Here is a 17,225-nt window from a genome sequence, read left to right as displayed (position 1 = left end):
GTGTCGAAAAGTTTTGCCTCTATTATTATGGAACGGAGAGAGTATAATTTTCGTTTATTAATTTGAAAACAACCAAAATGACTAGAAAATTTCAACAAAAATACTCCTATATAAAAATTTTAGTCAACTTCATAATATTCAATCACAAGCATTTATAACAACCGAACGAATGCTAAATAGAATACCTCTTATTTTTCCATCAGGATTAATATTATTTTTTTGTACTTTTTCAATTCAGCTGAATATTATATTAAATAACAAAAATTAATAGTTTTAATCAATATTTATAGTGTCCATGAATTAATAGTTTTAATTAAAAAAATTTATTGATATTTAAAAATTGAAATTTAATATTTAATTTTGTAAAATTAAATCTAATATTGAAATAAAGAAACAAAGTAAGGATGACAAAAGGGAAGAAGAATGATAATTTTAAAATAATATCAGATATAGTACATAACTGAAATAATATCAGATTTAAAATGTTAAAAATGTAAAAAGATCAAATTGTCCAAACCCCCCAAAACCTCTCAAAATGGTATTTTTGTCTCGAAACAGTGCAAAATGACCGTTTTTTATAATAACCCTTAGTCAAGGGACTACTGGTGATATTTTTAAAGTTTATGGACTATTTTCGAGATAAATTCATAGTACAGGAACTAGGGGTGTCGAAACGGGTACCCGCGGGTACCCGCACCCGACGAGTCGGGTACCCGCACCCGATTTCGGACACAATGGCAGTCCCGATACCCGTCCCGCACTGAGTCGGGTATATCCCGATACCCGAGTCGGGTATCCCGCACCCGATGCTGCGGGTACCCGACCCGAACTTTGACTTATCCAATATGTATTGTGTGTGTACTGTGATATATGCAATATACATATATGTACGTGTACAGTGGTATGTGAACTAACGAATGAGTGTGGACTGTGAAATATCAAATATATATACTAGTGGTGTATATATGTGAACTGTGACCTAACAAATATACTACTCTCGGCCCTTATCATCTTCTCTCTCAACTCTCGGCGAGTGGAAGGGCAGGTGGTGGGTGTGCGGCAGGTGGAACTTGGAAGAAATATATTCAAATTTAGAATTGTATAGAATGGAATGGAAGAGAAATAAGTTAATGAACCCTAGAATCCTAATATTAAAAAAGAAAATCCAAATAAGTTAATGAACCCTAGAATCCTAATATTAAAAAAAGAAAATCCCTAATTTTAAGAATTATCGGGTATTAAGCGAGTATAACGGGTATACCCGGTCGGGTATCGGGTAACCCGATACCCGCAAACATCGGATTTTAAATACCCGCACCCGCCCCGCTACCCGCTTCTGTCGGGTAGCGGGTACCCGTTACCCGTCGGGTATCGGGTTGGGACGGGAATTACCCGCTACCCGCTACCCGTTTCGACAGCCCTAATAGGAACTAATTTTCAATTTCATTCAATAAATTAAATATTAAAAAAGTAGATGGTTGGGCTGGGTTGGATGGCTAGTGATAAATATGGTTTTACAGCCTTAACCCGAACCCGTAACCCACGTTGCCCAATTGCGGATCCACATTTCTCTCACTCTCTCGAATTCCCTCCGCCCTTCCTCCGCCGCCACAGTCTACATACGCCGCTACTGTCTTTCCTGCTATCCTTTCATATTCATATCTACGGGAGCTCGTCTTTTTGCGGACGAACAACTACAAGGTACCGAATCGAGTGAAATTTTAGGGTTTCTGTTGGAATGGCACAATCTGATTTCTTATGGTTTTAACTGTTTTTTACTCCGTTCAGGAAAGAATGGCACACAGACTGCTGAGGGACGCCGACGCTGACGGTTGGGAGCGCTCTGATTTCCCAATTATATGCGAATCGTGCCTTGGCGACAATCCATACGTCCGAATGGTATTTTACAATTTCGTGTAGAGATTGATTTAATGAGCTAGCTTTGAGATGTTCGTGAAACAGAATCTTCTCGTTTTCAGTAAATGTTAGGAATTCCAATTGGCTTCCATTTACAGTGATTTTTGTAAGCAGTTCTACTTTGCACATACTTTTACTTTTTTTTTTTTTTTTTTTTGTAGACAAAAGCTGATTACGATAAGGAGTGTAAGATCTGCACTCGACCGTTTACGGTGTTCAGGTGGAGGCCCGGTCGCGATGCAAGATACAAGAAATCTGAGATATGCCAAACTTGTAGTAAGCTGAAAAATGTTTGTCAGGTTTGCCTTTTGGATCTTGAGTATGGATTGCCCGTTCAGGTCCGCGATACTGCTCTGAGTATTGATTCTAACGATGCTATTCCGAAGAGTGATGTGAACAGGGAGTACTTTGCAGAGGAACATGATCGCAAGGTATGTTTTCCTTCACATTTCTGTAAATCTTAATATATAACCTTTTGCTTCTGTATCCAAGCACTCAAAACACTTGCCATGCACATATCTTGATGATTTTTTTACTACCAATTTGGGATGAATTAAGATAATGATTTGATTAGGAGGTCTCAAAGTTAAATGCAAATACATTTGTTTTTTGTTTCTGCATATTGATCAACAATGTCCCAGCTAACACCTGGAGATGTTTTTGATATGTTTGGCACTACCATCAAATTTTGAAATTTTGTGTTGTTTTGTTTCTGACCTAGTTTGCTGGTTATGACCTCCCACCCATTTGCCTCCTTGCAGATTTGAAGTGTTTTTTTTTTATTTAGATGGGTTGTTTTCATGCATATCTATACTCCAGTTTTGATAACTAATAACTTGTTGGATACAGGCAAGAGCTGGGATAGATTATGAGTCTTCATTTGGAAAGGCTCGCCCAAATGATACTATTTTGAAACTCCAGAGAACTACACCATATTACAAGAGAAACCGAGCTCATGTTTGCAGTTTCTTCGTTCGTGGTCAATGTACAAGAGGCCCAGAGTGCCCTTACAGGCACGAGATGCCTGTTGAAGGTGAATTGTCTCAACAAAACATTAAAGATCGTTACTACGGGTATGTAAAAGTTATTTACTTACATAAAGATATTTTCTTATCTAAATGCATGCATTTCTGTGTATGAAGGCTGAAAAATAAATGTACAAGTCGATTTTGAGATATATCAACAGATTAGCATTTGTTCTCAGCTGAATGCTAATGATATCACACTGGTTGTACTATATTTTGGTCTTCTGAATTAATGGTTTGTGTCTTGATACCTCGCATATTTTGGTGATTGGATAGTAAAATCAGCTGGTTCATTCCATGTCGTATGCTATAGTTTGTATCAAGATGTGGTTTTTGTCAAGCCTCTGCAGTGTACGATAACTTGAATATTTTATCTGTTATGCGTTTTATCCCTGTTCAGCTTTGTGATGCTGGCTTATAATTGTTCACTTTGGATGTACACATGTTAGTATCTACATCTTTCATCTGTTTTACTTTCTGTTTGAATTCCTCTTTCCCCAGTTCGATGAAAAGCTATGTAATTTATTCTGGTCATACTAGTACTATGATCTGGTCTGTGCATAAATCTGCGATTAGTTTACTTCTCATTATATACTGAGTCTTTTGATGTCTTGTTACATGCAATTGCAGAGTAAATGATCCAGTGGCTATGAAGCTATTGAGCAAGGCTGGAGAAATGCCTTCTCTGGAGCCTCCTGAGGACGAGAGCATTAGAACGCTGTATGTGGGAGGGCTTGATGCTAGGATTACTGAGCAGGATCTAAGAGACAACTTCTATGCGCATGGAGAAATTGAGTCTGTCAAGATGGTTCTCCAGAGGGCTTGTGCATTCGTGACTTACACAACACGAGAAGGTGCTGAGAAAGCAGCTGAGGAACTTTCCAACAAACTAGTTATTAAAGGCTTGAGGATGAAGTTACTGTGGGGCAGACCCCAAGCTCCAAAGCTGGAATCTGAAGGCTCTGACGAAGCAAATCAGCAAGCAGCAGTGACTCACAGTGGGCTGCTCCCAAGGGCAGTCATATCGCAGCAACAGAACCAGCCTCTTCAGGCTCCCCCGCCTGGCGCTCAAACACAACCGCCGCCTATGCCATATTTCAACATTCCTCCTCTGCCTCAGCATGAGAGGGCATATTATCCTTCTATGGATCCCCAGAGGATGGGCGCTCTCATTCGGTCTCAAGAGGGGCCTTCCAGCGGGTCCTCTGGATCTAATGAAAATAGAAGCGGTTCTGAACAGCAGCATCAACAAGCTCAGCAGTATGGCTACCCAAGCATGGTGCCCCCTCGGGGTCAATTTTACCCACCATACTACCCGCAGTATGGCCACATGGGACCGCCTCCTCCAGTGCCGCCGTCTAATCAACACTACCCTCAACAGTATCAAGGTAGTGTGCCTGCAGCTCCACCCCCTCCAGCTACTGGGACATCACAGCAGCCATGAATGCTGCATTCATTGTATCACATGCTTGTTTGTCTTGAAACCAGTTTAAACAAAAAACAATCCACCAACCACAGTAATGACTTGAAAAAGTTTTGTAGCCTTGTCTTGGTCTTACTTTTCAAGTTCTCATATCTTGATCTAGGCTGTTGAGGAACACACAACACCTTAGATTTTCAATTATGTTTCCTCTTGTATTTTGTTTTCATCCATAACAGCGTTATTGGAAGACGTCTAAGTATTACAATTACTGTTTATTGCACATTAATAAGATGAGACGAAAAAGTTCAAACTGGAACAAATTTGATCCTATTGACAAACAAGAAGAGCAAGCATGTGGCCCAAATAAATTGGAGATTAAATACTAATCAGATGTACTCATGTTTCCCAGTTAGATTCGAAAAAGGTGACACTGAAATGACAAGTTTAGGTAGATTGTGAAATTTTGCATCAATACTGCCTACCTAAAACAATTTAAATATTACTACATGACAGGAGTTATTCTATGCGAATTCTTTTTTTTTTATGCTTATAAATATAAATTGTCAGCCTCAGTCAGAGCAATGATAATGTATATCAGCTTGTGGACTACGGCCAATGTTTGATACCACTAAGATTTTTCTAATTATCTAACACTGTCCCAATCCTTAGAATTCATTTTTATACAGAACTTCTTTTAATTCAATTAATTTTTTTAACTTATTATATATTGAATTTCATACATATAAATTCAGTTAATGACATTAATGCAAAAATAGTCTTAATACATTACATTTGAATTTTCAATCTTATCCTTCTTTTAGAAATAAATGAAACAAATTTAAGACCTTATCCTTCATACTTAATAATATCGAAACGTAATAGTAAATGATTTGTGATCCTTGTTTATTTTTCTAGAAAACGTATTTAAACATATATTAAATTACTTGAAAAAAGCCTTGCGGATTTATGCAACAGATGTTGAATTGTTGGATAAATGCCTAGAAAATTACATAGAAATTATATTTTCTTTTAAATGTTTTACCTGAATTTTTTCGTAACACAACAGCGAATATTTAAGAATCTTTTGATGTTGGGACCTCAAAAAATATGCAATATGCAAGTAAATACATTTATAATAGAGAGACGTAAAAGAGAAAAATCATAACATGATTAAATGTGAAACTACTCAATGAATTTGATCTTCAACAGCTGTTCGACAGTCTCCCTCACTTAGCAGGTGTAAACAAAATCCAGAGATTTAATGTTACCAATGAAAAATCAAGATAGATCCAAACGCAACAAAGATCCAAACGCGAATCACTAAAAAGATATAAAAAAATCAGGGTAATGGGAATCTTGAAAACAATGAAAAACTTACCTAACAAAACTGATGAAAATCAACCTCTCTCCCCCCTATATTATCCTAACTGATCGCGCTCATATACTACTCTGCAGAGGTTGAGTCTCGAGCGAAAGGTTTTCAGTCAGCGAAACAAGTGATGGAGTATCTGACTGATTGTTCTTGGCAGACTCTCCAGAGTGCTTCTGTACATTAGATATCAGTTAGAAGTAAAACATTTGCATCAACATCAATAAGCTTAAGCATGTGTATATCACAAAAGCTCACCTCATAATCATTGTTTCTAAAGCCATTGGTTTGAGAAACAGGTACACCACTCCTCTTTGCTTTCAGCGCCTTTTCACGATTTTCATAAAAGTTGAAGTCATCGAGCACGCAAGTTTTAGCAGAGTAATTCTTAAATATGCTTAGAATTTCTAGGCCCTGTTTCAGTTCAACCTGCAAGAAACAGGTAGAGTTAAACAGGATCAACCAAAATACAAGCTTGTAATGATGAATTGAAATCTGGGAAAAGGAAATATTTACCTCTTGAGTGTCCCTGCTATAAGTAACGGCCTTATTATCATTGTTTTCAAGGATAATGTGTCGCAATTGAGTGTTGGGGACATCTTTTATGATGTGCCACTTCAATGGGAAGAAGCCATTCCATTTGTCGAGCTGCCAAAAGTCCATATTTTTGCTAAAATCAACATGGCCAATCATCTCAGCAACACCGACAAACTGCCCACTTCCATTCACCTGAAGTACACAACACAAATCTTGTGACTCACAATTACCAGATACAAAAAAAATTAAATACAGAACGCAAAAAACATGGTTATAAGAAGATACATAAGGTATATGACCGATAATAATAACATGACTATAAGAAGATAAAATGATGTGGCCAATAATAACAGCAACTACTAACTTCTTGTACTAGGTCAAATAAAGGAGCACAAACTCACCGAAAAAAATAGGAACACTGGACATTTTTTGCCTGCCTCTGTCGTTTTAGCATCAGCTTCACGGAAAGCAGCATCTAACTTCTTATTGCCATTTGGAGTACTTGACCAGACATCATATTTGATGCATTTGTGAATATCATCTTCGCTATATGACTTGATCACAAAGAACTTTGCACTATCATACACTGCCTCAAACTCTTGTAAGTTGTATTTATCTCTATCAATTGCGAAACCCAATTGTTCGACATCAGCTGGCGACTTAGAGGAATTCTTACTGTCAGCCCTAGGGCCACGAGTTAGTTCACTCGCAGCTTTGACTTCTCCACTTCTGCCAAAATTTTCTCTTGACCTGGATCTGTAGTTGTTGTTCCATAAACCAGCATTCGACTGGTAATTCACCTGACCATATTGCGGAAAAGGACGAGGATTCCGGCTAGTAAATGAAGAGAAGTTTCCAGAAGGCTGAATTCCTCTCATGAGGCCAGATGACTGGAAACCAGCACCAAACTGCAAGAAAATAAAAACCAGGATAAGAACAAACATCAAAGCAATGATATAAAGCACAACAGAAGCCAGAATACAAAATCACATAATCTTTGCACAATTCAATGGACCAAATTATACTAGGCCAAATGAGTTTTTAGTAACAAAGTGAACTTGGGAACAAAATTGCTATTATGAGATTCCAAACAAAAAATATCATACAGTAGTTTCATCCGTTTCTCCTCTCCATGTTAAAATGTGATAGTCAATCATCGAAACAAGCAGCTGGATTTGAAATACATTGATCCTAAGACAATACCTTGTTCAATGGATGAAGAGACTGATTCTGATAGACAGAACTCGAAGAATTTGGCTGTTGTGTTTTGTAATTATAAGGTAAAGCTGAAGATTTGCTTGAGAGGTTGCTATGAGTTTTGGCAACATTAAAGCCATTTGACCTCCCAGAGCCACTAGTGCCTGCAGATTTTACAGAGCCACTTTTATTGCTGGACGAACCATTCCCAGCATAGGTCGAATCATATGTATAGCATGGAAACACCTCTGACCCATATGAGCAGGGATATTCAGATGATGTGTATGCTTGTTTTCCATCAACACCCACAAAACCAGTTGAATATGGACCATAGCCAGGAACGTAATATAGGAGTGAAGCATTATCCTGTTGAATTCCCTGGTAAGTCAGAGAATCATCATACAAGGAGTAATATTCAAGAAAAATACATATTGAAGTACAGACAGAAAAACAGGAATTTACAAATCAAGAAAGCACGCCACAAAGAGCATACCGCATAAGAACCACCTGGAGTGTTAGGAAAACCTTTGTCATCAGGCTGGGTAAAGTTCCCATTGTATCCTGTAGAATATAAGGAATTTAATGGATCAAAAACATATCTAAAATCTTCAATTTTAAGGAAAAAACATCCATCCAACCATTACAGTAAGTACCCCCGTCCCCAAATGCTCGCCCCATTCTGATGGCCAAGAAACAATTGCGTTGATAAGGTTTACAAAGATTGCAGTAAGTTCTAGCTAGTAGCTACAGACAGAAACAAGAGATCACATATGGCAACCTAATTATAGAATTAAACCTCATAAAGTGGCACTGGCACCTCTACAAATCAAACACTGACAAGTTAATGTCTTTACCATATAATATGATAAACTAAACATTTTCATAGCCTAATGTAATACTATTATTATTCTCCAGAACTCCTGCACTACAGTATTTCTGTTATACTATAAAGAAAGCAATCATTTATTTCAGTTGAAAATGTCAATACTGTTCACTTTTGCCATTTTCGTCCGTCCCCCATTAATTGTCCACTTTCACTTTTACCATAAATGGTAAGTAGGCCCCACATTCCACTAACTTATTCCACTCACATTTTATTATGAAACCAATAAACAAAAGTAGGACCCATATTTCACTAACTTTTTAACTCACTTTCCTTTACATTTCTAACCCGTGCCGGAACCAAAGTGGACAACTAATGGGGGACGGAGGGAGGAAGATATAAACTGTTCTAAATTCCTGATGGAGATGAAAACCTTACCCGGATAATAATAATCATAACAGCTGGTAGGTGGATAATAGGGACCCTGCTCCGAACTTACAGATTGATCAGTTGCACTTTTTCCAGGCACAACATTGCCCCCAGCAGATACAGACGACACAGGCTCGGATGGAAATCCATCTTTCACCTGAAAACAGGAGACCTCAGGTTAAGAAACATAATAGTATTGTGTTCCCAATATGGGAAACCTGTAGAATACAATTTTTTTACTTTCTGATTCAATTGATGCCATTATCATAGAATCATAAATTGCAAAACAATATGCATGCATCTCAATTATAACGAGTGCAAGAAAGAAAAAGAATATGATGAAGTTGTTTTGCACAATATTAATCCCTGATTTTGGTAATACATTCGTGTCCAGTCCCCTTGAAAATTTATTTGTGAAAAACCATAATCATGGATTGCTGTGTTGCTGTAATACTGTCAGAAAACTTTTAAAGTATAAGTACATTTTGAGAGCTGAAATAATCAACTGAAGGAACAAATAAAGGAAGAAATAGGATGAGAAGATGAATATGATTGAAATGTCTAACAAGAGGAACTGCAAAGCAATCATGACTATTGAAAACACCACTTCAGTGACGAAGGTGCACCTGCTACTACTCTTGGGCAGGTAACAAGTAACAAAGGAGCTCAGAAGGGTTTTACATTAGTTCTTTTAAACAAGGGATGAAGCGCACATATACATGAAGAGATTTATACAGTAGAAGAAGATGCTGTATATGAGTACTATATGTTACATGAATATCAGGAAGTATATCATATGACAACAAAGCATGTCTTAAAACAATAAGACAAGCTAGTTTCAGAACGAAATAAACCAAAGACAACCAACTCTTACCATATCTTTATCAGGAATATTGATTGACGATTCAGACTTCGCAACAGGAGCGTTTAGCTGATCTGTGTGCAAGAAAATGTAATCAGATAGTACATTTAATAGTTTAATACAAGCTATACCTGAATTAGATCACACATGTCCATAGCAACCCAAATCAGATTTACAAGACTAAAACGTTCAAGGAAATACCAATATTGCAGGGAAGAAGTGTCAATCAGTTTTCTTCATGCATATGGCATCATATCAAGTAAACAGTTAAATTTTCGAGTGATTATTTGAGAACATTGCACCAATGCTATGGTGAGAGTTTGCACACTGACAAAACTCCACCATGGGCACCACAATGGTATGTCTTAATAACTACACAATAGAAGTCATACTACATTCCTACAGCTAACATTGACCAAAGAACCAAAAGGACATACATGTTTCTGTTTTCTTTTCTCCGGCCATATTAAACTCCAATATTATCTCGTTGATGGTTGACCTGCAACAAACAACAATTTTTTTTAAAAGGTAAGTGGCCAGCACATACTTATTTTGCAAGGTGGGAAAAATTGCATAAGCATTGTGCAAGATCAGGAGTCAGTCACGTTTTATATAATCACTTCAGTTTACCTTTCCTGTAGCCAAAACATTAAGTTCTGTGGAAAATCAGAACATTTGGTGAATATTGAAACATAATCAAAATTAAAAAGGCAACCCCCATACCCCTAGCAAAAGGAGATGCTATTCTTCTCTCATAAGAAAGACGCTCAAGATTCTTGTCTCTTTAGAAATTCCAAGATATTAATGTATATGGAAAAATACACTCAACTTTTACTAACCAAAAGAATAATAATAATAATAATAATAATAAAAAAAAAATAGAGAGAAGGGAGAGAGGACTTCTACGTGGCTCATGTATAAACAAGAAAATTATATTTTCAACTATTTTGGGGGGAATGGGGGAGCACACCCATAAGAAATGGGATACCCACGGGAACTCCTGAAATTTTGTTTGACTTGGTTGAAGAGACAACAAATAGAAGAGACAGTTTTAACTTCTGATAGCAACAAGTAGAGAAAGCCATTCCCTCTTACATATAACCACAAATTCATAAGGGCCAAACAGAAGGCATAAATCCAAATAACCAAAGATTAATAGTGACCTCAATTCATAACATGTCGAGATAGAAATAGTAGTACTATTAAACAGCGCATACACATAGAGAATAAATATCTATTCTGCAGAAAATTAGCAATTTTTGAGCCAGACCGAGATACATCAATCTCAATAAGTCATAGATTTGAAGAAGAATGAACCGATGAAGCGTGACTGAGATTTGGAAGCTAAACCCCAAAAGCGAAAGATGAACACGAAAATTCAAATATCTTCAGCTTCATTTCTGAAATTTATCATTTTCGGTATGCATGAAGCAAGATTACCATCTACAGTGTAAATGCACAGAAGCTTAACACGATGAATTCATGAAACTAGAAAAGCAGAAAGCAACTCGAGATCCATTCCGCCTTCAAAATCGGCACCAAACAAAGAAAAGGATAGCAAAGATGGGCGAGAAAAAGGATAAAAACATACCTATTATTGAGTTTGAAAATTGGTCCAGCCACAGAATGGGGAAACCGCCGTCAAATATACGAATCAGCGAAACGGCTTTCCCAGTTGAGAGTAGAGAGGCTGCGGGAAAATGAAGAGAGGAGAAGGAGGCGAAGGTAGTGAGGGGAATGTAACAAAACCCTTGAAAGATCCGACGGCTCTCTTGATTGCATAGAGGAGTAATACGAGCCGTTGGATCGAGAGATTCCATTTAAATTTAAAAATAATGCGCAAATTGCTGTATAGGATTAAAATGGAAATTTCGTATTTAAGAGAACAAGTTGTTTTCGAATTCTCCAATCACTCAACCATCATTGATTCGTGCTTAAAACTCAGATATTTTCTGGTGGTCGTTTTCAATAATTTAGTTATTAGTTACTCCCTCCGTCCCCGAATAAAAAATACTAATTTTCATTTTAGTCCGTCCCTAATTAAGAGTAGCACTTCATTTTTACCATAAATGGTAAGTAGGTCACACATTCCACTAACTCATTTCACTCACATTTTATTATAAAACAAATATAAAAAAGTAGGTCTCACATTCCACTAACTTTTTCAACCAACTTTTCTTTACATTTCTTAAAACCCGTGTCCGGTCAAAGTGCTACTCCTAATGGAGGACGGTGGGAGTATTTCACTACTTAATTTAAAACTTTGAATGATGCAAACCACCGGCGGAACTAGGGGGAAAGAGGGGCGGTCGCCCTCTTCCGATCGTTCGAAAGACATAAACTTTTCCTTGAATCGAGCTGAAAATAGCATATTCTTCCCCTCCGTGAAGTGTAGAGGTCTAGGGTTCAATACATTTTCTATTTACCAATTCATATTTCTTCTTATTATCAAAATCATACCTTTAAATACTTTATGAAATCTAAACTTTTACTAAATTGCATATATTATGTTGTTATATTTATTCTTTAGTTAAAATTATTTTTTATTTTATGTTAATGTTTTTTTGTCTTAAAGTATGACGTGTATTTTTCGTGCTTTTATATCAATGAACTAATAACACACAGGTATATCAAATAGTTCTAAAATTACAACTTTTCTGCAAGAGTACAAATGTAATTGTAGTAAAAGAGTGTCGAACCACAGGAAGGCGTACGGTTATCTAATTCGAAAGCAAGTAAATTTTTTGAATTTTTGGATTGAGAAACCAAATTGAAACAAAAATAAGTGAAGAAAAAAATGACGACACAAAATAAAACCAAGAGAGTGAGAACATTGCTCATAATATGCTCCAATTGTGAATTAACTTAATGGACCAATAAAGCTAGTTATGGATTAAAGATTAATCTAATGAAAGTTGTAAATATCTCGTTCATTCTACTCACACTGAACATGTTCAAATCTCAAACTCTTTATCTACGTTTTCACCTTTTAACCAAGTTAAAGAGACATTGGCTAAAAGACATGATTGAATAATAAATCAGGCCGGAATTATTATTTAATGTAAAAAGCACTGTAGAAAAAGATCATAAATTAATATTAATCCATAGAATCCAAAAGTAATTCACGTCTTTCACAAATTAGGAGCAACGTAAAAGTTTAGTTACACATCTACAACCAATAAAGAAGAACCATAGAACACATAAAATTGATGTGTAGATGGTAGCAAATCTCCTCCAGGATGATGGAAGTTGAATGATTGCACCTCCAATCTTCCTCTCTTCCTTTCTCCTCTCTTTTCCCCTCCTTTCTCGTCTGGAAAATTTGAATAACGCCCTAGAAACCGCTCCAAAAACCAATTTGAAGACTAAATTCGGCAGTTTTCGAGAAAAATGCCCGACCCGGGCATTTTTTATGCCAACCCAGGCGTTTCTACTGGACCCGGGCGTTTTCGCCGTGTTCGCACTGCTCCACGCAACCTTCGTCAAATGGCCATAACTTCTTCATCCGAGCTCTGATTAAGGCGTACAAGGTACCCACGCGAAGCTATTTCAAAGACGAAGATAATGGTGGTAAGATAAATGAATTTGGACACCATCCTAATAGACAACGAACACTTTGAATCAGACCCCACCGCTTTGGCTCATTGTAGTCACTCCACATGTACATCTATCAACTAATATATAATAATCAAACTTTAATGATTAATTGATAGATGATTTTAATATCAAAAATAGGAGAAATCTTGAAGTAGAATTAGCATCATTTGATTCACATCAAAGTACTTATAATTTGTGATCCATGCATCTTACTATTGTTTATGTAACAAAATAAACATTTTAAATATTTTTGAAATCTAAATATTTATTATATTTATATCACTTTTGAATATAATATTTACGATGTTTATGAATGTATTTAATATTTACGATAGTTTTATATTTTAAATGAATAATACATATTTGCAAGTCATGTTTATATTTTATTAATGAAGCTAAAGTTACTTAAATATTAATATAATATTATCTATTTTATTATTAAAAATAATATCAAATTAAATATTTAATATTTAAATATTAAATTTATAAATATTTAAAATATTAAATTACGCTCCTGCCATTTTCTAGGTCTAGATCCACGACTGATACAAACGCAAACATTGTTAGACGTACACTATAAAATAAAATGAATAATTCACATGCTTGTTCTTCATAGAAGGGCTACACAATTAGATAACATCTATTGCACAAGATTAATGGATGGAAACCAACATTGAGTCAAGGAGAAGGTGAATATAGCTTGAACAATGTTAAAAATGTCCTAAATCAATATATTTCCATTCAGTTGATAATATTAATAGATAGTATTGATTAATAATATGACCAAGTTATAAATTACTATTCCCTCCGTTCTAGCTCATGTCAAGAGGAAAACCTCTTCAACATTATTCTCTCTCACACTTTTTTTCTATCCAATTTAACTTATTAGTATCATTTTCTCAAAACACGTACCGAAAACAAATTAAACATTTAAGCTAGAATAGAATGGAGGGAGTACTATTTTGTACTATCAATATTTTTTTGAAATTATCTTTCAATCAAGCTGAATAGACTTATTTTATATTTTGTTAAATTGTAAATCTTCCGCTGCGAAAAGCAACAAAGCTTCCAATTCCAACTCTAAGGTTCGAATTCTACAATGTCTTACATGTAATTGGAATTGAATTGAAACTAGAATTTTTATGGAATTGATTTAATTTTAATAAAATTCAAAATCCTATGTTTGGTAAAATATCCAATTCAATTCAATTTACATCATGGATCTAAAAAATTATTTAGTCTGTTGTCTTCTAGGCTTGTCTCTTTAAACTATAGTTTTAGTATTTTGGGCTAAATCATGGATATATGGAGAATTGGATTCGAACTACTCCCTCTATCCTCAATATAGACTATAGAGTTAGCATTATGGTTAGATTATGGATAAATGCGGGATTGGATTTTAACTAGTACTATATCCGTCCCACAATAAGTGTCACATTTGCCATTTCGATCCAGATAACAATAAGAATCACATTTCACCTTTACCATAAATGGTAAGTAGACCCTGAAGGGACTGGCAGCGGAAGCGTGCGATTTTTATGCTCAACAAATAAATCAGATAATCAAGATCTATTTAGCAGATTATTTAGGCAAATTCTATTCGCGCAATTATCTCATGTATCATGCTCATAACTCAAATAAATTATGTTTTAGAATAATTGAAACATAAAACATGCTTTTCTACGGTTTAGCTATTTTACCTTAATGTTTCGAACAAGTTTCACTCGAATAGAATCTTGCTTGTATACGTAAAACTCTATAATCCACTTTTAACCCGATTCAGTATTATTCGAGCAGTTTCGCACGAATAGAATCAATATATTATTACATTGTGTTTGCTTGTGCATTTATAAGATGTTTTATAAACATTTAAATGTATAAGAAGCAAACAAAGTCTAAGTCTTTTGCTTAATAGACTGGTTGTGGACGACGTCCTCTTTAAGGTAACACAGTCGGTTCTATGCAATGCTTTGCAAAAGAAAAAGTAGAATTTCACAACCCAGATAGGCTTAGACTACCTATTGTGAAAGGTTGCAATGTCGGTCTGATTATTTCTAAGCCTTACTGAAATAAGATGACCTTGGTGTGGTATAGCACTGAATGGATCTAACAGCAAGACGACGTGTCTTTATGCTATCTACTGAAAGACTGGGTCTTGATAAATAACTATTTCTTAATCTACATACGTTAGCATTGAGCATACGGTATTGATTATGCACTACTTTGACTTATCAAATGGTGCGGGTTTTTCGCAACCCAATAATCCTGATATATTGGGTAGAGGTGATTAATATCTAGCGGTGCTAGAATTGCTATTATGTTGAATCGTGCGCGAGGTGAGTGTCGTTTGATAATGTCCTCAAGAGGAGCTTGAACAAAGTTTTATTATTCGGAAAACTGACCAGTTGGAGTTTTATTACTCTATGAATAATAAATAAGTGTTTCTTGCTGAGTCCGCTCTTGGAATTAATAAGATGTTAATTAATTAAGTCCATAGCAGACTTCAATTAATTAATGGACATTTATATCTTAAGCTAGGGAAATAAATAATATAAATAACGGAAACCCGGATTACTTGTAATTTCGGATTTGGATGGGGAGTGCAATATTACTTACAGTAGTTGCTTTGCTCGTAATATTCCAATATAAACTTGTATTAAATTGTGGGTTCAATTTAATTAGTAAAAAGCTAATTGGGGGAGCCCATTTCCAAAATAGATCCCTGACTGGACCCAATATGAACTTAATATAAATAGAAGAATAAAGGAGAGACAGAATGACAATTATTATTAGATGAAATTTTCGTCCCCCTCTCTAATTAGTAGAGGAGCTCGAAAATTCTTCAGCTCTCCTCCGTGAGGAATTTCTATCTTCTTTTTATTCGAGTCCTAGTATTTTGATAAGATCAGTCCACCCTGATTTCGAGATACAGTTCGGGAACTAGTCAGAAGATCTGTGGTCCTATTATTGAAGATCATCACGTGGAGAAGGCGCGAGCAATCGTCGATTCTTTGGAGAATCAAATCGGTAACTCTAAACCGTAGAAATCATGTTTAGGATTTATATTTTCTAAGCATGAATTATTTGCGTTCTAGCATGTAATTATCTGTTTAACATGTGAATTGATTAATCGCATGTCTGATTTATTTATTTTGTACTAGTCTTCCGCTTTGCAAGGGACACCAAACCCTAGCAGTATTGTGGCATTTTTGGCCAAGACCTCCATTTTGAAAGAATTATCGATTTATCCATTCAATATAGTATTTTTTGATATTCTAAATTCTTAATTCGCGTATCATTTTATGTATTTTTATATTTTGATTATTATGTTATTATATTATATTTATTATTGATGATTTTGAATTTTTGGTATCTTTTCTTAATATTTTATAGATTATTTTGATGATATATACTCGATGTCTCATCACAAAATCGTTGCTAATGGTTATGGAAGGGCCAAATAAAGGTATTTCCTATTAATTATTTTCCGGTGTTTAGACAGATAGTAATACTAATTGGTTTCTTGATTTGTTTATTATTTTTTGCTATCGGTAATTCATCCATCATTCTATGCAATTTTATATTTAGGTTAGAATGTTATCATATTATATTTGTTGTTGATGATAATGTTGATTTTTAGGTATCTTTTAATATATATTTATAGGTTATTTTGATGACATGTAATTCAGAATTTCGTCACATAATCGTGTTTAAAGATTATGGAATGGCCAAAATGAAGGTATTTATTGATTATTTTTTGGCTCTTTAGACCAATAGTAGTAATAATTGGTCTTAACAACAAAATCTCCAAATAGATTTTCAATTGTAATGTTTTTCCTAGACTTTAATTTCAATCTATCATTATAAACATGCATACAAAATTCTCAAAAATATTAACTGGACAATTTCCATTTCATTTGTTGTTGTTTTTTTTTCTTTTGATTGCAGCAGTTAGAGTACCGCGTGTATATATGGTTCGAGAATTTATCCCAATATTTCTTACAATTCTTAGAGAGGGAAGAATTGTAACATACTTAACTCGAGAA

The 17,225-nt window shown here is 35.2% G+C and overlaps 2 protein-coding genes across 3 annotated transcripts; one reads left to right on the top strand and one right to left on the bottom strand.

Moving 5' to 3' along the window:
- Positions 1 to 1,543: 1,543 nt before the first annotated feature.
- Positions 1,544 to 4,591, top strand: LOC125207107 (zinc finger CCCH domain-containing protein 40-like). Its single transcript, XM_048106323.1, has 5 exons — positions 1,544 to 1,701; positions 1,789 to 1,899; positions 2,079 to 2,348; positions 2,767 to 2,990; positions 3,573 to 4,591. The coding sequence occupies exons 2-5, from the start codon at positions 1,795 to 1,797 to the stop codon at positions 4,384 to 4,386; spliced, it is 1,413 nt and encodes a 470-aa protein (XP_047962280.1). The 5' UTR covers positions 1,544 to 1,701; positions 1,789 to 1,794; the 3' UTR covers positions 4,387 to 4,591.
- A 944-nt stretch (positions 4,592 to 5,535) lies between these two features.
- Positions 5,536 to 11,325, bottom strand: LOC125205920 (YTH domain-containing protein ECT3-like). 2 transcript variants are annotated; one of them, XM_048105129.1, is made up of 10 exons: positions 11,174 to 11,325; positions 10,020 to 10,081; positions 9,595 to 9,656; positions 8,730 to 8,877; positions 7,962 to 8,029; positions 7,475 to 7,846; positions 6,673 to 7,179; positions 6,251 to 6,463; positions 5,993 to 6,163; positions 5,536 to 5,910 (listed from the first exon to the last, which is right to left on the bottom strand). In XM_048105129.1, exons 2-10 carry the CDS (start codon positions 10,045 to 10,047, stop codon positions 5,803 to 5,805), a joined length of 1,677 nt encoding a protein of 558 aa, XP_047961086.1. In that variant the 5' UTR covers positions 10,048 to 10,081; positions 11,174 to 11,325; the 3' UTR covers positions 5,536 to 5,802. The 2 variants fall into 2 exon arrangements, with proteins under 2 accessions (XP_047961086.1, XP_047961087.1); XM_048105130.1 differs by having other exon boundaries at positions 7,475 to 7,834.
- Between the last annotated feature and the right edge of the window lie 5,900 nt (positions 11,326 to 17,225).

This window comes from Salvia hispanica, chromosome 2, assembly GCF_023119035.1.
Source record: "Salvia hispanica cultivar TCC Black 2014 chromosome 2, UniMelb_Shisp_WGS_1.0, whole genome shotgun sequence".
Lineage (NCBI taxonomy): Eukaryota > Viridiplantae > Streptophyta > Magnoliopsida > Lamiales > Lamiaceae > Salvia > Salvia hispanica.
This window is presented reverse-complemented; position numbering and strand designations above follow the sequence as displayed.

Excerpts from the sequence above, each read along its gene's own strand:
- LOC125207107 (XM_048106323.1), top strand. The coding sequence starts at position 1,795 with ATGGCACACAGACTGCTGAGGGACGCCGACGCTGACGGTTGGGAGCGC. Across the intron at positions 1,900-2,078 it reads ACAATCCATACGTCCGAATG|ACAAAAGCTGATTACGATAA; the intron begins GTATTTTACAAT and ends TTTTTTTTGTAG. Across the intron at positions 2,349-2,766 it reads CAGAGGAACATGATCGCAAG|GCAAGAGCTGGGATAGATTA; the intron begins GTATGTTTTCCT and ends TGTTGGATACAG.
- LOC125205920 (XM_048105129.1), bottom strand. The coding sequence starts at position 10,047 with ATGGCCGGAGAAAAGAAAACAGAAACAT. Across the intron at positions 8,030-8,729 it reads TTATGATTATTATTATCCGG|GATACAATGGGAACTTTACC; the intron begins GTAAGGTTTTCA and ends TATATTCTACAG. Across the intron at positions 5,911-5,992 it reads TTAGAAACAATGATTATGAG|AAGCACTCTGGAGAGTCTGC; the intron begins GTGAGCTTTTGT and ends TCTAATGTACAG.